This window comes from Andrographis paniculata, unplaced genomic scaffold, assembly GCF_009805555.1.
Source record: "Andrographis paniculata isolate CXL003 unplaced genomic scaffold, ASM980555v1 Contig87END, whole genome shotgun sequence".
In the NCBI taxonomy this organism is placed as follows: Eukaryota; Viridiplantae; Streptophyta; class Magnoliopsida; order Lamiales; family Acanthaceae; genus Andrographis; species Andrographis paniculata.
This window is the reverse complement of record NW_026137625.1, coordinates 878,512-902,260: the sequence shown is the minus strand read 5'-3', so window position 1 is coordinate 902,260 and position 23,749 is coordinate 878,512. Positions and strand designations below refer to the sequence as shown.

Here is a 23,749-nt window from a genome sequence, read left to right as displayed (position 1 = left end):
GAATTTTATGCTATTTTGCCAATTTATTTTATTAAAAATGAAGAAAAAAATAAATAATGTGAATACCACTTATATATATAAACAAAAGGTAAATAAAAAATTAAAATATACGGTCCATTATTTTTAATGAAAAATGTAAAAAATTTAAGAAAAATTCTTTTAAAAGAGTAGGCCTACTGAGCTCCTATATTATATAAATAGCTGTCTGGATATGCTTCTGAATTCAATATTCAGAACCATTTTTAAAAAATTAAAGTCGTTTGATGAATTATTATTAACGGATGGCATTGCAAACAGTGATAAATATGTAATTTCATTCAAATGATTAATATGACAATGATTTTATTTAGCATAAACCAAGGAAATACAAATATGGATAGATGTTGATCATATTGATAATCTCAATCAGTTCATATCCAAAACAAAAAGAGGACTCCACGTTCTTCGCCGACGTCAATCAAAGAAAAGATATATGGGAGAAGCCGGAGCGTTATGCCATGGACAAATATAACATATTAAAAAGTGCAGAATGCGGTAGGTTTTTTCTATTTTTTATCTATCACGAAAGTAACTTATTAATGATTTTTTATTACATCACATCTCTATCTTGTGAACATTATATTTTAAAGATACATATATCAATCATATTAGTCACTCAAAATATCAATAATTGCACACATGAATTATTGAATCAATGGCCGAAACAATTGACGAATTGCATGCTTCCAATAGTAAAATGAGATATATTAAATTTATCCGAATTATCGAATCCGATATTTGTACGAATGATATGTAGGCTGAAGGAGAAAAATTGGTTTGCATTATTTTTTTGGAACGATTTTAGATCTTATTATTTTTATAAAAATTATGTTAGTATTCACTTAAAAGTTACAAGTTATGTAACAAAATTTAACCGATTGCTCTGTAAAATCATATTTGAAACTTATAAGGTAATGAACATCATACCTATCCAAATTTAAAAGTGTTTGTCCTTAGTTAATAACCTAAAATTATGGAGAGTTGAAACAATCTTTAAATTAAATCATATCCATTATTATTTTTAGGGAAAATTACAAAATTGCCCAATATGTGGGTCAAATTATCGTTTTTAGACATATATTTTTTTAGTTTCTCAAAGTAGGACAGTAACTCTTTTGCCGGCTTTATTTATGTCCTCCGGCGTCGGAATATATCACGTGCCGGGCCAAATTGCAAAAAACAACAAATTTACCACAACAACCACTCCTCCTACGATCAATACATCCCTCCATTGCAACCACAGAAATAAACCTTTTCTTATTTTATTTCTCAATTCCTCAAAGAACCCTAATTCCCTCCGTCGATCCCTGCTTCTATTAACTACCGTCTTTCACTATCGTGCCACTCGCCATAAGGTAGTGGAAACACATAAAGAAAGCCCTACATTTCACCATTTTTTCGCGAGCAAGTTCTAGTGTGAGATTTCCGAATTTAGCTATCATGGAAAATGACTACACAAGTCGGTAATGTTCGTCTTTTTTGCTTTGATATTTTAAGTTAGATGAGTTTTAAAATATGTGTGGGTCATAGCTTCGTTTGTGCTTTTCATGGCATGACATTGATTGTGTAATTTTTGTCGCTTTCGGTTATAATAATACCGAAATATAATGGTTTTCTATTGTGGTCCTAATCGTGAAGCTTTACAATTTAATATAGTGGCATTTTGTGTTATTTTAAGATATTCTTGTGATGTTGTAGACGATGGGCCACCTACACACACCAAAGTGACAGTGACTTTATGTTATGGAGGCTAGTTGTTCGTAACCCCTACAACAAAATACGTGGGGGGCAAGAAGACCTCGTTTGACCCCACCGATGTAAACTCTCTTGACATATCTTGTCTACTTAATTATGCATTAAGTTGTGGTGTTTCAAAAAATAATAGGCTAAATTTTTATGTTTTTAAAGATGGGAGGTTTAGTTTGATTGTGGAAGATGAGAATCTTAGGCAAGTAGCTATCGAACAGGTAGGGGAAAATAATGGGGAATTTGTAGTGTTTGTGGATCCAGGGGAAGGGATAGATACTCATGATGTCTCCAAGTCAGATAGTGATTACATTGAGTCAGAATCCGATGGTAGTGATGATATTCTATTTGATGAATTTGTTGATGAGATAGTGGATAAGTTGGACATAAATGAATGAGTAGGAGTTGGCGAAGTGTCTGAATGTGATAGTGATTTTGTCATGAGTTCACAATCCGATGAAAGTGATGATAGTTTGTTTGATGAGTATGTTGATGAGGTGTCAGAAGAGAGTGGTGAGTTAGGAGAAGGGCATAATTTAGTTGAGAAATGTGGAATGGAGGTGGAAGGTGGGGGGCAAGAGAATAAGTTGGGTAAAACAGGGGAGTTTGAGTGTGAGGGTGACGCAGAACACGAGTCTGAGGAAGATATGCTGGAGACGGAAAATGAGCTTGAGGAGTTGATTTAGTCAGACGAGGAGGGGAAAATAGAGAAGCCATTCCCTAGCTTCCAAGAAATTGATTTATTTGAACCAAAATTTGAAATTGGTATGGCTTTCTCGAGTAGGGATGAACTTAAAGATGCTGTAAACTCCTACGCGGTTGTGAACAGAAGACAGGTTAAGTTCACAAAAGTGGACAAGAAAATGTTGTATGCTGTTTGTGGAGATAGTAATTGCAATTGGAAAATTCATGTGCTTGTCATGGACGATGGTATTGGTTTCGAGGTATCTGTTTTTCATGATGAACATACTTGCGAGGAGAGATTTAAGGAGTTGAATATGAAAACAAAGTAGCTGAGTGCAAAGTATGCGAAAGATCGGATCCAAAAAAGAGCATTGAAAGGGTTTAGAGTTGATGTAATCAATGAATTACAAGTAAATATATCGAAGGACATGGCCTATAGGGCTAAGAAACGAGCATTGAAAGAATTGGAAGGAGATGCGACTCAACAGTATGGTCAACTATAGGATTATGCACATGCAGTTAGGCAAGCTAATCCTGAATCGACAGTGGTGTTAGGGACAGAAATGGATGGTGATGATTCGATATTTGATAGGATGTATATTTGTTTGGATGCATTGAAAAGGGGTTTCAAGGAGGGTTGTAGGCCTTTCATTTGTGTTGATGGCTTTCATCTCCGGACTGTGTATGGAGGTGTTCTTTTGTCGGCAGTTGGATTTGATCCCAACAATTGTATTTTTTCAATAGCCTATGCTTGTGTTCTTTGTGAAAACCGGGAGACTTGGAATTGGTTCTTGATAATAGTGAAAAGAGACTTAGGGATAGAGTCAGAAGATGAGTATTGTTTTATGTCTGATAAACAGAAGGGTTTGGTGCAGGCCTTATTGGATGTATTTCCGGGGAGCACTGATGCTGTGTTAGACACTTATATAATAATTTTTTGACTTCTGGTTTTAAGGGGACAACATTGAAAAACAACTTATGGAAGGCAGCTAGGGCACCGACTGTTGAGGATTTTAAGCTTAAAATGAATGGGGTAAAAGAATTAGATGAGAAGGCATGAGAGTGGCTTGATGGAAAGCCGGCTAGGGAGTGGAGCAGGTCGCACTTCCAGCCATTCTCAAAATGCGACCTACTTGTCAATAATTTATGCAAGATTTTTAATAGTGCAATATCAGATGTCCAGGACAAACATATATTATCTATGTTTGAGGAGATTAGGGTTTATTTGATGAAGCGGTTGCAAGGAAATAGAGACCATGCCAGAAGAAGGTGGGGAGACACGTTAATTTGCCCAAAATTAATGAAAGTGCTAAGAAGGAATAGAGCAAAAGTGTCGGACTGTATTCCAACAAATAAAATGACACACATTATCAAATATCTTGCGCGGATGGGAGACAACATTGTGTGGACTTGGCAGAGAGGACCTGTTCTTGTCGGAGGTGGCAGCTTAATGGAATTCCATATAATCACGCTATATTGACAATTGGAAATCAGGGGCGTGATGCTTTGGATTACATGAGTAGTGTGGAATCCACTTTCGAGGATCCGTGTGGAATGACTTCAATACATGAAAGTGCACCGGTAAGAAAGGTTTAAAGTTTGCCTTTAGAAGATCTTATTGTTGATTTTCAATTTTATTACATTTTTGAGAGGTGCATTGTTCCTTATTCTTGACACGTTCCTTTATGAATATATGCAATAAAATAAAAAAATAAAAAAATCAAGTGATGAAGAAATTTTCATTGGAATAATATGTGACAAGAACACCTACACTCTGTCTTGTTGGTTTATCCATGTTTGTACGCCTTGGCTTTGGGGATGGCCCTTCCTTTCTTACAATTTAAAAAGTAAAGACTTGCGGAAATTAGTAAGCAATATCACTATAGCATTTTTCTAAAATTAAGCAATACACGATATGAATCTCGTCGTGGCAATGATTTGGGCACTTGGCGGCATTGTGACCACCAATACCACAACTTCCGCATTTAATACCACTTTCGAGGATCCGTGTGGAATGACTTCAATACATGAAAGTACACCGGTAAGAAAGGTTTAAAGTTTGCCTTTAGAAGATCTTATTGTTGATTTTCAATTTTATTACATTTTTGCATAGGCATCGCAAACTGTTACCAAACCTATCAAGGTACAACTAGATTTGGCAACGCAAGAGTCTGTTGCAAACGTAGAGACAAACAAGGTTGACAAACCTGCACTGCAAAAAGGGAAGGGGCTTTCGATGTTACCCACTAGGCGAAGCGTAAGTACAATTGTCTGAACATACTTCATACTTCATTTGAAATGAAATTAATTTGTACCAAATATCCATTCTCAGAACTATGTACGAACTATTAATTTTTAGGTGAGAAATATTAGGACACACAATGCATCTCTTGGAGGACAGCAACAGTCTCTAGATAGTGCTCCGAACCCGACAGCTGTGGTGGTACAAATCCCGAAACTCAAGTCTTCTATTTTATATGAAATGGACTTGGTAGTAAAGATTAATCTTTTGTTTTTCTTTTGCAGAAGTCTCCGAAAGCCAAGGAAAAAATTCACGGCGAGCAGCTCGCACCAATGCAAACAAAACGAAGTGTGAGTGCTCTTATGTTATCTATAGTTCCTAAGCACCATATTGCATATCTACAATTTTCATTATGTATATGATGTAAACAACACAGATCTTGATTTTATTTACAGACACGTTATGGTACCAAGGTCATCAAATCATTCACTGATATCACCACTCAAGCAACAATGACTAAGGTACGAAATTATTTATGTTAGGGGTAATTATGGTAAAATTACGTAATGACATAGGGAAAAAACTTGGCTGGAAATAATGATAGCACCAACCTAAAACCGCCAACAATGTTTCAGCATACTGAAATGTCCCGACCTGAACGGGTATCGGATGCTCCCAATTACGATGGTGTGCCTTTCTTCGAGCTTCCGGCGTATATTCGTCAACAACAATTGACACAGCTTGTTGAAGAGATTAAAGAATTCAACAAGCGGCATGGAATACGGAAGGGGGCAACGACAACTCGATCAACCAAACAAAATAAGTGATTTGCGTTTTCATATGTGTGTGATGGGGTGGGTACATGACTATGAATTGAAATGAACAGCGTCTGATGCTGTTGGATTGTGTGGTCTGCATGTTTTTTGATTGTGTGTGACTTCACTAAATTAGGTTAGTCTAGAAGTTCCAATATCAAAACTATTTGCAACGTTTTTTGCACTTGTTCTATTTTGTAACGTTTTATTGACAGTAATGCCATATTACTATTTTAACAAGGAAGTGCCAATGCCAAATCCTTCATCAACATCAATATTACTAATAGGAAATACATACCTAAATGGTAGTACCGATTCAAAATAAAATAGATTCCATTCACGGCGTTATACTACTACAACTAATTCCAAATACAAAACGTTATGCCTAAACGGTAGTACCAATTCAAACTACTAAATTGAACAAATATACAAGCAACTTCAATAATCCATTTCACAACATTTGTTGACAGAAATTTTCTATGGCATATATAGACATAGTATCACTAGCACAACACAACATACGACAACAATAAGTTTCAATTTCTTAACTTGTTGCTTCAAATTCATAATTTTGGCCTCTCGATCATTCATCTTCTTCAAAAACCCCGGGATAATATACTTAGCTCGAGGACACATAGGAGGATCTTCCCACCGAGAAAAATCAATCGCACCCGGAGCGTGTTCCTCTCTACACATAATCCACATGTAATACAATGAGTGTTCGTCTTATACTATATCGTATGCACTAATTTATAACATAAATTCTTACCTTGGATCTGATACAACAATTGAATCTCCTCCCGGGATTGTCGACCATCCATGAAGTGCGCAGTACCGATTTCATTCCACAGTAGCATTCCACCTCGCCAGGTGCAAACGACGATGCTCTACCTTCGAACATCAACATATTTTGAAATGTATAATCGATACACATAAAGCAACACACAGTAATCAATAACTTCACCAAGATTGGAAGACTAATCACTCGTGTCGTGTGGACGAAAGAATCACGTTGAAGACAAATGATTTGATATCCGCAAGCGAAGGGAGCGGCGGTGAGCGGCCGTAGTGGACAAGATTGATGATTTACGGATCGATTGGGGAATTTAGGGTTCTTGAGAATCGATTGGGGGTGTGTTATGGATCAATCGGCTGTGGTAAATTTGTTGTGTTTTTCAATTTGGCCCGATTGGACCAAATTGCAAATAACTTATTTGCAATTTGGTCCATACTTATTTGCAATTTGGTCCAATCGGGCCAAATTGCAAAAAAACAACAAATATTAAATTCAATTTTTTATTTTTTAATTTTTTATTTTTTAATTTCCGCCACGTCACTTGCCAACGACGACCAAGTCATCTGACATGTCAGCACCAGCGAGTTACACGTCCACAACAGCCAGTCCACGTCTGCACACGTGACCGGACACTACAAAAAAAATAGTATATTTGTAACGGAATTCCGTCGCTAAAGATCACGTAGCTAACGTAATTCCATCATTAATTCCGTCTCTAATATCATTAGTAACGGAAAAAGTGAATTTAAAGACGGAAAAATCTCATTACAAAAATGATATTTTCTTGTAGTGCGAAACGTGATGTTTTCCGGCGCCGGAGGACATAAATAAGGCCGGCGAAAAAGTTGTTGTCCTACTTTGAGAAACTAAAAAATACATGTCTAAAAACGATAATTTGACCCACATATTGGACAATTTTTGTGATTTTTCCTTATTTTTATTATAATTATAATGCCTAAAAACGCATAAAATATTTATTCACTCAAAATTCACGTTGGAGAGACAACACAATACTGTATTTCATATACCATAGTATATTATTATAAACAACATGCTTTATAACATTGTAATCATTTGATTCTTCAAGTGACGACTATTGGACCAATACATCTTTTTCGAGCTCCGACAATGCGTACATGTCATATTGTAGATATACGCATAGATGAGGGTATTCCATGCGAAAAAATTGCAAAAAGAGATGAAAAATGATCCTCATGTGCAATATATTCACTATTACTGTAACAAGGAAGGGTAAAAAAAGGCAGTAAAATTGATCCCAATAATAAACGAACATGTTTAGAGGATGTTTCCGCTCCATCATATACATCCATGATAAAAAAAATAAAAAAATACAAGATGCATATTGGATGTGAAGTAAGATTGAAGTTACAATTCAACAAAAAATACCCAAATATACACCGTCATCGAATATGTGGACGAGCATAACCACGAACTACATCATCCTGCCTACGCACGCATGCGTATTTCGATAAAACTGTAGATACCGCTCATATGGCGGTAGCTACAATTAATAAAGAAACGGGTCTTTCTTAAGATCATCATATGATGTATTGAGAACAACATTCGGAAACAAGGAAACACTCATATTTTTTATGTTTGATTTAAGTAATCAGATTAAGAAAAGAGGAGTGCAAGTCTAAAGTATGGTGAGACCGGTGCTATAATGAAACATCTTAACTAGAAGTCATTGGAAAATCCATTGTTCTTCTATGAGGTCGAAGTCGATGAGGAAGATGGGATTACAAATATATTTTGGTCCGATGCAAAAATGAGGGGTGGCTATGTTGTGATGAGGTCGCAGAATGTTGTGATTACAAATATTATAATAAATAATATGGAGTTAAAAAGATACATCATAATGCATTTATTTGAACATTATTCCAGTAAACTCTATAGGGAGGACATTTTAGGATAAAGCATTATAATAGTTTTGTGAAGACATCATTTGTGTGATAACGGTATATATAATTATATTTTAAATATGTACGATTTTGAAAAATAACTATATGCAAATATTTCTAATTTTGATCAGGATTAACTTCCCAAATATATAGAAAGTAATTAGTATAATTAATTTTTTAAAAATTAGATATCATTGAATTATTTTTTAAAATACCCAAAATACCTCCAATTAAAATGAGCCATTGAATTGTCAATAAAATTGATCGAACACATAAAATAAAATCAAGATGCTCCTTAATTTTATAAACATAACATATTTATTTATTAAATCTATCTATCTATTAATTATAATTACATTATTTGTCATAATTATAATTTTATAAACATGATTACTTAGTAGAAATAATTAATGAAAAATAACTTATTAAAAAAATATCAAATAAAATAGTTGTGATTTACTGAAAACTTGTATATATATACACACAGATATATTTGAAATAAAGTTATAAAAATTCACATTAAATCATCAATATTTATATTTTATTACTATATATTGAAAATTATTTGAAATAATTATACTATCTAATGTATTCAAATACTCATACATGAGTATCATGTTTCTACGTCCAGTGTATTACTATTAGAAAAAAATTTAATTATTAAATAAAATTAATATTACAAATAAAAATAAATAAAATTTTTAATTTTCATATTATTATCAAATATAAACTAATATAGAAATTACGCGAAGAACAATAACACGAAAATATCTTTAAATATATCAAAAATTATATTAACTTATTTATACACTGTACATAATAAAAATAAAATAAATAAATTATACTTTAAAACAAAAGTATTGCATTTGGATTAGATGACGCTCCAATATTTTCGAGCTATGAACAAAAATGTGGGGAAAAGAGCTGTATCGGGTGACTAAGGGAGAGTGAAACGTGCCGTAATATTAACACAAACTCGCCGAAAAAATATTACAGGAAGAAGAAGGGGAGTAGAGAGGTCGAGGTGGGACTGAAATGGGCTGAGGAGAAGACCTTTTATGTATGCGGGCTGGGAAAATCAATATTTGAGGCAAAATTGTCGCTAACCGACGATGATTGAATATTGGTAACTTTCGGCATAACCTTATACAAACGGTTCAAACCGTCGATTACGGTTTATCAAAATATTAAACTATGGTGAATTTATTCCCGAATTTTTTGGATTTATCGAACAAACCTTGTATATAAAATACGATTCAATTAATAGCGGAAGCGAAGTTCGAATAAAACCCAAATTAAACTAATAATAATCCAATACCATATCAAATTAAACAAAGGCATAATCTGGAGTTAGATATCAAAACACAAACAAACAGCCCCAATTTGATAATTGAAATGGAGCAAACAGAATTCAAGTTTAATACTCCCATGTTCGTGTACGAAATTGCCCGCCGAGACTTCCCACAAAGAAATTCGATCGACGACGACGACCTTCTTTCTTTCTCCAGTCATCACACAGATCGACGGATAGCGGTTGCTCCGATCTTGTCGGTTCTTTCACCGATCTGCTTTGAACTCCGGCAGATCGATGGATAGCGGAGGCGGAGGTGACTCCGGCGGCTGTTTCCCTCCGGCGTTAGGGACGAGACGTTCGGCTCCGTCTATAGTACAATTGGCCCGAGGTAGCCACTTCTTAAGGTTGAAGGTCGACTCGTCACTCTAAGACCCATTTTACTAACAGGATTCATCACCACTTTAGCGATTTTAGCAGCATGGCCAGTTACTCGAGATTCAAGATTATTTCATTTCCTGATGTTAGCAATGTACAGTGGACAAATAGAATTACTTTCTTCTCAGGACCTATTGAACATGTGTCCAAAAGTACCCGAACATGAAGGAGGCTCAAAGACAAAAGTGGAGCAAGAGCTTCTTGGGCACGGAGCCGTTCAACAACAATGGAGTTTCAAGCCTCGGAGCCAAAGACTGCTGCCTCCACAAAGTCGAAGGCAACAACTTTCATTGGATTGTAGTGCTTTGACAGCACGGTTTGTGTATATGTTCAAATACAAGGAATTTTGTTCGAAGATTGAGATGTAAGGAATTATAGTGAGCGATCAGATATAGCAAAAATTTGTGGTTGTAGACCCTGAATCGTTTATAATAATTATTTATACTATTTGACTGGTCAGTTTCCAGGTCGAACACAGAGATTTTAAGTCGCGAATTTAAATCAAGTATTGATCTCATGAAAGCGGCGAAAAAGCAGTAAAAAGACCCGCTATACAGCGGGCCTGAACCCTAAACTACAGAAAGTTGGAAAGGGAAGCGATAAAGAGTGAGCGACGATGAGTGGAGCGGTGGTGAGCAGACAAGGTGCCAACGATGGGTGAGCGATAGGAACATGAGCGGATGACACAACATATATTTATATAGATTGACCGGTAGAGAGTGATGGAGAGATGTTGTGTTTGAACTGTGCGTTACTCAATGGTTAGGTTTTCTTGAATGAAATGAGCGAGTGATGCTGGTGTTTTATCGAAACATATATGTATAATACGGAAGCAGTAGGAAGGGGGGTATAATGTAATTATAAACACCAAATTATAAAGAATTTTGATCGCTGGTACTTGACCTTAAGGGATTTACAACAAGATTTCAATGACACCCAAAATAAGAACATTATAAGAAAGAAACTCTACTATCAAAACAAGTTTTCTACGACCCAATAGACCACCGCCTATGCCCCATTAATTATCCCAAATTCTGTCTCATTAGCGGCTTTACCCTTCTGTTATTTTTTTTTAATCAAAATTGACTTTAAACCAATAATTAAGCAGGTCGAAAAGGCTCCCACGTACTTAACTACATTGAACTACCTTGAAACTGTTTGTGACAAAAGACAAGGCTTGTATAATCAATCTTTCTGTGTTCTTTACCAGCGAAGTGAAATACTTTTACAACTAGGGTTTATATAAATGTGAAAAGCATGGAAGAGGTGATGACGAAGAACAAATGATATTTCATTACTTACTACCAAAACCAGAACTTTTAATTCTACAAAAATTGTAATTAAAGCGATAAACTAAACTAGGTAAACAGTAAAATGGTGGCCAAGGGAGAAGAGAGATCTCAACTCCCCTGGCCATTCATTCTGAGAACTCCCTTACAGGGTTGGAGCTCTTGGGAGACATGAAGATAACTAGAACGCGCGAAAAGTGCTAGTATACTCCTCTTGAAGTATATCTTTACATAAAGATATCTGACCCTATTTATAGCTGGTGGAAGCAACAGTTGCAAGCAGTTACAAAGCAGTTAGAAAGTAGTTCCAACCGCCAGGTAGTTAGGTAGTTGGTGGCGGTTATTTTGTTGAAGAAGTTGCTGGCTGTAACCCCCATGGTGCTCGCTTCGCTTGCTTAGGCTTGTAAGGATGCAGATCTTCCTCGCTTGCCGGATGACTAGAGGGCAGTGCACCTGAGTGGGTTTGTCTGTGCTGGCTGGTAGTGGAATGGTTGTACCGCTGCGGGCTGGACACTTAGGCGATATTTGCACTGAGTTGTTGTCGCTTTGCTGCGGTGGGTGTCTGGTCTCTGGCCTAAGCGATGGAGCATTGCTTAGGAGCGGAGGCGGCTATCGCTTGCGATCGGTAGGAGCTATCACTTGCCTCTCTTGCCTTAGCTTTTCTGAGTGATGGTCATCGCTTGTGAACGGAAATGACTGTCGCTTCCCTCATCTGCGTTAGCTTTTCTGGACCCGTATCACCGCTTAAAAAGGGCAAAAATTGTTAATAATCTCAACAAACCAACTTTGGATCATGCCAAGCGGGATAGATTAATAAAGTATGCCATAATCAGATATTGTGATAGTTTTTATACAGAAATTCAAGTAATACATAGTTTTGTCAAGCGGGGAATATGCTCATATTTGGAGTCATCAAACCTCTTCACATTAAACCTTTGTTCGTCCTCGAACAAACTAAATTATAAGAGCAAAGAGTTGTTCTGTTCACTGCAGTCAAGTATTGCTTAAGATCGGTGCCATGATTGGGAATAAAGTGAATCTCAAATAGAGGCAATTGATCCTTAAGAATTCAAACTTATCATTTGATCTAACATGAGCGAAGTTATCCCGGTATCGTCTACTTTGTTTGCTTGGCAGAGACTATTTTTTCAATTAAGGAAGCCTTCGGCCGAAGGGTGCGGGAATCATTTTTTTTTTTGGATCAAGAGTTTCTAACAAACATTGTATCTGCTCATGATCTTATTTGATTTGTGCGCACCTAGGACTTTTCAGCTCCTTTTGTAATGAAAGGTCCTCCCTGCTTTGCTTACATCGTGTCTTAAATCATATTTAAGGATTTCTCTTTTCAAGTCATCACTTGTGAGCAAAGTCGATACACAGAAGTTCGCTTGCCCTACCGAGTATGTATAATTTGAAACGAAGGGGCACTAATCTTTACAAGTCATATCCATTGTTACTTAGTTTAACTCAATATTCGCATTATTGATGAAGGCCGAGGGACGATTACTCAGTCTGGTGTTTGTAAGTTATCTGACTTTACTCCAAAACATATTACAGGGCTAACACAACAAGGTATCAAAAGTATCTCAAATAAAAACACATGCTTTAGATTATGGTAGACATACAATAAAGATAAATTTCACTTATTACCAAATATTGTTGCGTCGTTGATCATTAGTCCTTTGTATAGCCCTTGCAAATTCCAAAAGTTATCTACACGGGGGAGGACCCTACATCATTTCTTTTTCTCGTCTATGGGTCGTCGTCCCAGAGGTAAATTCTTTTTTAGCTGCCGCACTAGCTCTTCCATTCTTTGGAGACTGTTCGTTGTATCAAGCTATTGTTCCAAAAGGATCGTGTTCTGCTGAGTGATGACCACAAGTGCCTTCAGAATTTCTGTTTGAGTTGCATCCAGGCTTGCAGCTTGAGTCTCCAGCGCTCTTACGCGCAATTCTAGTGCGGCGCTCGCCTTCCTGCCAGTGGGCAGTACCTCAGCCAAATTTCTTGCATGTGTATCTATCAGTGATTGGAGTATAGGTATCGGCTGAGCATGGCTTTCGTTGAGTTCATCCAGTCGTTTTCTTAATGTGTCAAATGCGGCGCGGGAGGCTGATGTGCTTGCCTCTGCGGGTGCTGGTGACTGTCCCTCAGACTCGGCTGAACTGATGTCCACAGGCTCGTTCTCATTTTGGAATCCGGTGCTGGCTCGGGAGTGATATCTCTCATGAACACAAGTCGCCTTGCTGCCTCGTACTGCAGCCGCTCTGCTCTCTTTCATTCCACGTATCTTCTATATCGCAGCTAGATTTGGGTCAGCGGCTTCCGATATTTTAGCAACTTGGCCAACACCTTAATCTTTCTCTTTTTCTGTCGCTCACGATGTCGTTTTTGTTGTAACTGTTGCATCGCGGTGAGCAGCTGAGCTTGTTCTTCCTGAAATCTTTTTTTTTCTTTATCGTCCTCCTCATCGAAGATTGTTTTATCTGATTTTTCTGAGGCCGGAGTCAGAGTTTCTACAGGTGTTCCAGTTTCTATTGGTGTTTTGGGACTGTATGGAATCGGCTCTCCTTCTTTCATCCCCAGTGTTGTTTATGTCGCTTGTGGAGATACCTGCATAATAGGAAGAGTTGTTATGACTGCCTCGACCTCTTCGGTTTCACTGGCTGCTTCAGCAGTTATGGCAGTGGGGACCTCAGCGGATTGTTCTTTGTAAGCCTCCACTGTGACATTGATTCTGCCGATGGTTTCTTCAGTGATAATAATCTCCCGCTCCTCCTCTGGTCCAACAGCAGTAGGCTCCTCCGCTCCCGGCAGGCTCATCGCCAATTGGACTTAGTGGCTTGGGTGGCACCCTCTCTGTTGTTGGCCTCACTGGTGAGGGTCGGTCGGGTTGAGCGGTGGGTTCCCTAATGGTGATCCTCTTCCTAAGTCTGGACAGCGGGATCATATCCTTATTCGCTTCCTCCTCCACCGCTTTACCCTTCCTCTTCTCCTGCCTTGTCGCTCGTCAATAGGGTGTTGGATTTTTTTCTTAGTGCTACCTTCACCCTTTGCTTCTTCTCGATAGGCTCCCGAGTGGGGTCCTCTTTCCGCTTTGACCTCTTTTCACCAACGGCTGTCTCCGGGGCCTTTCCTCCGTTATCGCTCTTGGCCTTATCCGCACCAAATAGGTCCTCCTCTATCTCCCAAGCGAAGCGGAGGGACTCCTCTTCCTCGTCAGCGGGAGTTTCATTGGAGACGGTTCGTTCTGAGTCTGGTCCTGCAGAAGCCTCTTCTGGATCAGCTTCGGGTGCCACCTCCTCTCAAATTATTTCCTCCTCCACAACTTTCATTCTTCTTTTTGGTGGTGGAGGAACAACCGCTTTCGCCTTCCTCTTTTTCTGTTTGGGGATGAGGGTGAACCCCTTGGACTCCAGCCAGGCTTCGTGGAAGGCCGCTCGGAGCAGCAGTAGCCTTTTTTTAGGTCTGGGGCTGGAGTGGGCAGATTAATGCCCGCGCATCGGCATAGTTCTGTGATCAGGGTCCCATGACCCAGTGTTCGTTCCACTTTTCTTCTTGCCCAGATGTCTATGCCGATGATCGCATCCAAATAAATATCAGATTTTTCCTCCAAAATCGAGCGTAAGGCAAGGAGGAAATCAAGATGGATGTCTGTGGTATGAGTGGTGATCATAATTCAGCTAAACGACCACTTGACCTATTCCTTTTTCTCTTCGTCCACCGACCCGAATTTCAGGTTCCTCTTTTCATAGTCCAGGGCAGTGGCGAATGTCCTATAAAGCGGCTGCAGCTCCAGTGAGCTGCAGTCCTCAATTGCTTGTAGTTTGGTCTCCATCTCCTGGGTGGGATAGTGGTGTTCCCAGCCTAGGACCCAGTTGATCTTCCTCGCTGAGCAATCTACCCATCTTCCCTGAACATATACATTCTGTAGACTGTTAGTTTGGCTCAGATTTGCGTAAAATTCCTTCACCTATGACACAACCACTGGGTCCTTGGGATTTTGGATCAACCAGGTCAGACCTCACTCCTTCAATCACTCGGCGAGCGGGCCTGAGATTTTCTCGGGGTCAAATCCTCCTCGTAGAGGATCCCCATAGCTTTCGCCTTCTCGTATGCCGCTGCTGTCTAGATGTTTACAAAATGGACATAATCATATTGCTTGGATTTGGCAGCATCGGCGGCGTTCTTCTTTGAAATCTTCTCGCTTCAGAAGGCCTTTACCTTTTCTCCAATCTCTCGGCGAGTGAATTCTCTCCTAAGCTCCTTCAACTGAAAGTCTTTTAACTCCTCGTAATCCAACCACCAGTCGCTCACCGGGTACCTTTGTTCTGTTTCTTCTGTGTATTCGAATATGAGGTAATCCACCGGGAACTCTAGGATGAATTTCCTGAATAGAATAGACTTAAGGTCTCCGAGCTTTCCCCAATCCTCAGTTAACTCCAATAGCCTTCTCATTTTGTAGTATGGCTCCGGCAGTGCTAGTTCCACAAATTCAGTCCCTGAGGTTGTAGTTACCACATTTTGCCGTCTGTAGACTTAATTTGTTGAATTCTTTATATAACTTTATCCTCAACCTTCTCGAACTCCTTGAGTGACGCTTCTCGTTTGCTTGGATCTATTTTGCTGGCTTGTTCTGAACCTAGAGTTTTTTCCAGATTTATATTGTTTAATTTGGGAAACTTACAAATCCTACCTTATTAGTTCCAAAATGCAAATAATATTCACATAACAGGCAATAATTTCCTAAATCTCAGTGATTTGAACCCTAAATCCTCCCCTTCACGACGAAACAGAACACTCCAGTAAGTGTTTCATTGTGATAGAGAGAGAAAATCACGAAACAACAACCAAACATATAGATTATTGTAAAATTGATCCATACGAAGCAAGTAAAAGAGTTTTATATCTAAATCTAGCATATAACAAAATTAGATTCACAGAAATCAAAGATATAAAAAGTTTCACAATAGTTGAAGAACATACAGTTTTTTCAAAAAAATAATATTTGATTCTGTGTTATTGTGCGTCAAATCAGAGAAAATAAACCATGAAATCGAGGTTATAGACCAAGGTTAGCCTAAATCTTACCTTGGATTAAGCTAAAAATGGCTGAGGAATCGAGATTTTTGTATTGAAGGGTGCGGAGAAATGGTGGTTGCTGAAGCTTCTTGAGGAAGTTATTGTAGGGTAAAAGTGGAAAATGGCTGTGAATTGGGGTATTTATAGAGGACACTAACGCTTATCTGGAGGGGTGAGCGAAGCGGTAAGCTTGTCCAATGTATATTAATATAAAGGCTTAAGGGTGTGTTACAGGGCGGGTGAGCGGTTAAAGCAGCAGTTCTAAATACCTATGTATGACACGCAAATGATGATGGAGGCGGTAGTGGATAAGCGATACTGCTCTTCCAGTATGTATCAGGATGAAACAAGCGAAGCGATGATTGACTTGGGTCAGGCTTAGGTTAGAAGTTAAAATTCCAACTATTTTTCCTACGAAAGTAAGCATTAAACTACTTCTAAACGACAATAATCCTAGCTAATAAAGCAATAACCACTATTCTATGGAAAACGATAATTAAAGCTGTAAACTCTAACTATGAAAGTGGTAAAGAAAACTGTAAATCCTAACTATGAATGTGGTAAAGAAATCTGTAAATCCTAACTATGAAAGCGATAAAAGTTGGCTTTTTTTTCAATATAAGGTGCTACTGTATATCATTTGCAATTCTATCACTGAGCAAGTTTCTGTACGTCCACCAGATTAATATCTGCATTGGCCCGCTGCAAAATAGGCCCTTCAATATATGCGTTTAGTCTTGCTCCATTGACAAGGAAGGAATCGCTTTCCTTGGGGTTGTCCACATTACTGATTCTTATGTCTCCACTTGGCAGAACTTGTCTGACTATATGTGGCCCAGTCCACCGTGATCTCAATTTCCTTGGGAATAGGTGAAGCGTAGTATCATATAACAGAACCTTGGATCCCTCAATAAATTCTTTCTTCTTCAACTTCCTGTCGTGATAGAATTTCATCATTTCCTTGTAGAGTTTCGCGCTTTCATATGCAAGGTATTGGAACTTAGTCAGATCAAGCAATCGTTCAGCGCACTTCTCCTGCGCAGGAAGAAGATCAAAATTCAAATATTTGATAGCCCAATATGCGCGATGCTCGAGTTCCAGAGGTAGATGGTAGGCTTTTCCATACATGAGTCTATATGGGGACATTCCTATTGGAGTTTTAAATGCTGTTCTGTATGCCTACAGCGCATCATCCAATTTCTCCGCCCAATTCTTACGAATTTTATTCACTGTAGTCTGGAGGATATGCTTGATTTCTCTATTTGAAAGTTCCACCTGACCGCTTGCTTGTGGGTGATAGGGGGTAGTTAGATGCTAACGAACACCATATTGTTGAAGGCAAGTTCGCAACGCCTTATTCACAAAATGGATGCCTTCATCGCTTATGACAGTTCTGAGGACCCCAAACCTTGGGAATATGGTAAATTTTAAGAAACGGATCACAGATCAAGAATCATTTTTTGGGAGCGCTTGCGCTTTGACCAACTTGCACGTAATCCACTGCCACCAGAATGTATAGTTTCCCATTTGAGTTTGGAAAGGGGCCCATAAAATCTATCCCCCACACATAAAAAATATCCACAAACAAGACTCTATTTTGGAGCATCTCATCCCGATTTGAGATAGAGCCCAATCTCTGACACGTTTCGCAAGATTTAGCAAAGGTATCAATATCTTTCTGTAGGGTAGGCCAGAAGAAGCCTGACTGCAAAACTTTGGCCGCTGTGCACGAAATGCCCTCCTACATGGGACCCATGACATTCGTTCAAAATCAGCGGGATCTCAGATTCCTCTACACAACAGCGGATTATCCCATCTGAGCCGATGTTAAACAAATAAGGTTCGTCCCAAAAATAATCCTTTGCCAAACTGAGCAATATCTTCTTTTCCCATGGTCAAGAAATTTACCAGGTCAGCAAACCATGGCTCCTTCCCTTGAACCATAAACAGCCTCTCATATGGGAATAATTTATTGATACCAAGAGATATGTCCTCTGTCTGCCTTAATCTGCTGAGGTGATCTGCAACATAATTTTCCTTCCATTTTCTGTCCTTGATCTCAATATCGAGTTCTTGGAGCAACAACACCGATATGATTAAGTGGGCCTTTGTCTCATTCTTCTCCATCAAATACTTGATTGCTGCATGATCTGTATGAACAGTGGTCTTGCTTCCGATGAGATATTGCCTAAATTTCTCAAAAGCGAAGACAATAGCAAACAACTCCTTCTCGGTTGTAGTGTAATTTTTCTGAGCGGAATCCAATAATTTACTTGCATAATAAATGACATTCAACTTGGAATCCACTCTTTGATCCAAAACAACGCCGACGGCATAATCACTTGCATCTGTCATCAGCTCGAATGGCTCGCTCCACACTGGTGCTGAAATGATGGGAGCGGTGGTTAGTTTCTCCTTTAGAATGAGGAAAGCCTCTTTACACTCGCTCGAATAGTCAAATTGAGCTTCCTTGCATAGCAGTGCAGTGAGCGGTTGTGTGATTTGACTGAAGCCCTTGATGAAGCGACGGTAGAAACCCGCATGTCCAAGGAAACTTCTCACTGCTTTCTCATTCGAGGGCGCCGGCATCTTTTCAATTACACTAACTTTGGATCTATCTACCTCAATTCCGGTAGCTGAGATCTTATGGCCCAAGAAAATTCCTTCATTTACCATAAAATGACACTTCTCCCAGTTCAGCACGAGGTCAGTCTCAATGCAACGGAGAAGTACTTTATCCAGGTTATTAAGGCATTTGGAAAATGTCTTGCCATATACCGATAAGTCATCCATAAAAACTTCTATGCAGGAGTCCAAAAAATTGCTGAATATATGGTACATGCATCGCTGAAAGGTGGCCGGAGCATTGCAAAGCCCAAACAGCATCCTCCTATAAGCGAACGTACTATAAGGACATATAAAAGTTGTTTTCTCACAGTCCTCCGGCTTGATGGGAATCTGATGGTAACCTAAGTAACTATCGAGGAAACAGTAGTATTCGTGTCCTGCGAGCTACTCCAGACATTGATCAAGGAATGAAAGCGGGAAATGGTCCTTCTTCATTGCTGCATTCAACCTTCTGTAGTAGATGCATACCCTCCAACCAGTGACAGGTCTTGTCATGAAAACCCACCCCTTGTCGCTTGTCTGCTCAACAAAGTCTTCTTTCTTGGGAACCACCTGGGTTGGGCTGGCCCACTAGCTATCACTGATAGGGTAGATGATTCCTGCATCGAACAATTTTATTACCTCCTTCTTAACTACCTCTTGCATATTTTCATTTAAGCGCTGCAGAGGTTGTCTGCATGGCCGTGCATCAGCATCCAGCTTGATATGGTGCATACACACTGCTGGGCTGATTCCCTTTATTTTATTGATCTTCCATGCAAATGCCACTTTTCTTCTTTTGAGAAGTGAAACGAGCTAGGCCTCCTTGTTCGGCAGTAGTAAGGCGGAGATTATCAGAGGGTAAGTCTATTCTGGGCTAAGTTATATGTATTTGAGGTGGTCAGGTAGCTTCTTCAACTCGTCTTTGATGCAGACATCGCTCTCTGGCTCTCGCTTTGCTTTCTCAATGGACTCAGTGAGAGATTTTACTTTATCGCTTGCCCCACCAGAGCCCAGAACATTGTCCAGCTCAAGCGATCAATTATCTGAAATTTCTTCCAGAGTTTCAAGTGTCATATAGTTCTCAAAAGTTGATAATTCATTTAACTCATCAATAAAATCACAATTTTCTTCTTGAGAAACACTTAAGGCCAACTGAAATTCACCAAACCAAGGTTCAGTTTCCGAATACCATTGGTTCGGGCCCGAAATCAATATCATTTTCGGGATCTCTATTGATCTGGTGGCAAAAATGGCACCTAAAACAGTTGGCGCATTGCATTGTTCATGGAATATGTGACTCTATCTCTACCTAAGCTCAGTGTGATTTCTCCTTGAGCAACGTTAATAGTTGCTTGAGCGGTGGCTAGGAAAGGTCTCCCCAAAATAATTGGAATTTCGCGATCTTTGCTCATTTCCATTATTGGAAAATCTGCATGGAAAATAAATTTGTTTACTTGCACTAATACATCACGAATAATTCCTTTCGGAAGTCTTATTGATTTATCTGCAAGCTGTATTACAGTTCTCCATGCTTCTAACTCATAAAGCCCTAATTTACTAAAAAGTGAAGAAGGGATAAGATTGATACTAGTTCCTAAATCACATAATGCCCTAATCGGTTCTAGATTGCCAATAGTAAAAATCATGATAAAACTCCCAGGATCGCTTAATTTCTTCGGGAGGTCCTCCTTAAATACGGCAATGCACACACTCTCCAGTTGCACCGCTGCAGCTTCATCTGGAAATGCCCGCTTCCGGTTGATTATATATGAACTTAGCGTAATGTAGCATTTGCGACAAAGCATCAGCAAACGGTATAGTAAATTTAAGACTACGGAAAGTATGCACAAACTTATCAAAATCCTTGGAGCCATCCTTCTTCCCAAACCAGATAGGAAAAGGAACCCTAGCCACAGACTGAGCGAGACCCTTTTCGTTCTGTTCAGGTACTCGAGTGGCTGGTATAGCTCGCGGCTGGGATGGACCATTTTCATCGATTGAAATTTGTCTAACTTCATCCTATACTAGCAAATTAGCAACAAAAGGAGTAGAAGAAGGATTAGTATCTTTGTCTGGCAGCGGTGGCGATTGTGTTCACTTTCCACTCCTTGTCTCTATAGCCTACGCTTGGTTCGGGACGGTTTCAACTGGAACGTTCCCTTCAGCTTCAGCTTCATAGCCTCATCTATCTGCCCGACCTGAATCTCCAACATCTTGATCGAGGCAGACGTGTTGCGTTGGAACTCCTGATTCGCTCGCTCTATGTTTCTCCAGAGCTCTTCCAGACTCAGCGGTTGTTAAACTGCTGTGGGAGGTTGAGCAAATACAGGTGCCTACTGCGGAAAGTGGGGGGGGGAGGGTCTGAAAGTATTGTTGTTGTAGATAGAATCCTTCTTGATGATATTGTTGCACAGCGACCTGTTGCGGCTATTGAAATTGTTGCGGAGGATGCGGTCCAGCGGGCCCTTGAGCATGCCCTTTATGAAATTGCTGGAACTGAGGAGCATTTCTGTTTGCCATAGAAAATACCTCCGTTGGGTTCTGAGTCTTCTCAGATGAGCTCTCAGCAACCTGCGGTCTCGATTGGTTTACATAGGCGCACTTCTCAGTGACCGTGGCCTCATTTACTGTCTGTTTTCCTTTGTTACTCAGGTTCTGCTTCACGAGCTTAGACAGCTCTTTAATTTGAACTGACAGGCTGTCAATCCGTGCATCTTATGAAACTGACACAGGAACTTGGTACAGACCCCGTATGGTTCCGGCCTGTTGGTCTCTGGTCAACTAGTCTGATTGGCCGCCATTTTTTGGATCAAAGCCCTCGCTTCTGAGGCATATCGCCCCATCGGCGAGCTACCTGCCGCAACATCCAAGGACATCCTTAACTCTAGAGTGATTCCTAAATAGAAATCTGCAGCTCCATGAAGTCAGGGACCTCATGATAAGGGCAGTTGCGGAGCAATTGCTTATAGCGGCTCTGGGCTTTGGGAAGGGTCTCATCACTCGCAATCTTGCAACTTAAAATTTCATTCCTCTGGCTAATGGTCTTTGATATAGGATGATATTTGCTTATGAAGGCCTGCGATGCTTCATTAAAGGTGGCATGAATAGGGTAGAGATTGTCAAACCATTTCCTAGCCTCTATTGTCAAAGAAAAGGGAAACAATATTAAATTTGCAGCGTCCTCCGTGATGCCATGTGATTTGGAGGTGGCAACGATCCTGTTGAAGTTCTACAAGTGTTCATACGGGCTTTAATTGAGCAGCCCATGGAATTGGCTCTGGCTGGCCAGGCTGACGAGCGTTGGCTTCACCTCGTAATGTCCAGAGCCTCTGGGCGCAAAACTTGTAATTAAAGTGTTATCCAGGAGAGACTGATAATGAACGGCCATCGGGACTTCGGCAAGCGGGCGATCAGCAGCCCTGTGTCCCTTGTGCCTCTGGTTAGGCTCAGTAGTAGGTGGAGGAGGAGCAATAATGACGGGTGTTGCAGTGGTGTTGGCAGGTTGAGCTACTTGGGAAGCGATAAATGCCCCTTGAGCAGCTTGAGCCTTCTCCACCTGGACGAAGTGCGTATGTTGTCCAGCCATTCCTTGTTGAATGCGGCTGAGCGCTCTCACGAGCTGTTCCTCAGTCGGTGTCAGCGCATGGGGAATAACGATTGGAACTACAACGGGAATGTGGAGCGGCACCTCCTGCGATGATGCTGATGTGACTGAGTTTGAAGAAGTCCCAGTGGCAGTCTGGAAAGTTGGGGCAGCAGTAGAGGGAGCAGTTACATTTCCTTGGTTTGCCATAATCCTTTCTATGGTTAACTCTCTGAACAGATGTCTCTGTGAGCGAGAAGAACGAGTGGGACTAGTAGAACGCTGAAAACGCTTTGGACCCCTACATAACGATAACCACACCAAATGAAAAAGTTAGAATCATTATTCAAAGACAAAAAATAGGAAACAAAATTATAGAATTTAAGGGTAAATTATGACGTATCAGTAGATCTTAACAAAATTTAATTTCTTGAGTTTAAAATCCCAGGCAACGGCGCCAAATTATGACAACACGATTTTTGTATATGTTCAAATACAGAGAATTTTGTTCAAAGATTGAGATGTAAGGAATTATTGTGAGCGGTCATAAAAAGCAAAAATTTATGGTTGTAGACCCTGAATTGTTTATCATAATTATTTATACTATTTGACTGGTGCGTTTCCAGGTCGAACACAATGATTTTAAGTCAAAATTTAAATCAAGTATTGATCTCATGAAAGCGGCGAAAAAGTAGTAAAAGGACCCACTTTGCAGCGGGCCTGAACCCTAAACTACAGAAAGTTGGAAAGGGAAGCGATAAAGAGTGAGCGATGGGTGAGCGGGAGCGGTGGTGAGCGGACAAGGTGCCAACGATGGGTGAGCGATAGGAACATGAGCGGATGGCACAACATATATTTATATAGATTGAGCGGTAGAGAGTGATGGAGAGATGTTGTGTCTGAACTATGCGTTACTCAATGGCTAGGGTTTCCTGAATGCAATGAGCGAGTGATGCTGGTGTTTTATCGAAACATATATGTATAATATGGAAGCGGTAGGAAGGGGGTAATGTAAATATATAAACCAGATTATAAAGAATTTTGATCGCTGGTACTTGACCTTAAGGGATTTACAACAAGACTTGAATGACACCCAGAATCAGAACATTATAAGAAAGAAACCCTACTGTCATTAGGAGTTTCTACGACCCAATAGACCACCGCCTATGCCCCATTAATTATCCCAAATTCTGCCTCATTAGTGGCTTTACCCTT

The 23,749-nt window shown here is 39.6% G+C and overlaps 2 protein-coding genes across 2 annotated transcripts; both read right to left on the bottom strand.

Annotated features, from left to right (window-relative positions):
- Positions 1-16,992: 16,992 nt before the first annotated feature.
- Positions 16,993-17,487, bottom strand: LOC127242566 (uncharacterized). Its single transcript, XM_051262147.1, has one exon. The coding sequence runs from the start codon at positions 17,485-17,487 to the stop codon at positions 16,993-16,995; it is 495 nt and encodes a 164-aa protein (XP_051118104.1).
- Positions 17,488-19,986: 2,499 nt separating this feature from the next.
- Positions 19,987-21,948, bottom strand: LOC127242565 (uncharacterized). The gene is made up of 5 exons (XM_051262146.1): positions 21,806-21,948; positions 21,481-21,649; positions 20,800-20,970; positions 20,406-20,702; positions 19,987-20,103 (listed from the first exon to the last, which is right to left on the bottom strand). Exons 1-5 carry the CDS (start codon positions 21,946-21,948, stop codon positions 19,987-19,989), a joined length of 897 nt encoding a protein of 298 aa, XP_051118103.1.
- Positions 21,949-23,749: the final 1,801 nt, after the last annotated feature.

What these genes read in the sequence shown, in the direction of transcription:
- LOC127242566 (XM_051262147.1), bottom strand. Translation starts at nt 17,487, where the DNA reads ATGTCCCCATATAGACTCATGTATGGAAAAGCCTACCATCTACCTCTG.
- LOC127242565 (XM_051262146.1), bottom strand. Translation starts at nt 21,948, where the DNA reads ATGAGACCCTTCCCAAAGCCCAGAGCCGCTATAAGCAATTGCTCCGCA. An exon ending in CCAAGGATTTTGATAAGTTT is followed by an intron (nt 20,703 to 20,799) that starts GTGCATACTTTC and finishes ATCAACCGGAAG; the next exon opens with CGGGCATTTCCAGATGAAGC. An exon ending in TTCGTGATGTATTAGTGCAA is followed by an intron (nt 20,104 to 20,405) that starts GTAAACAAATTT and finishes GGTGAATTTCAG; the next exon opens with TTGGCCTTAAGTGTTTCTCA.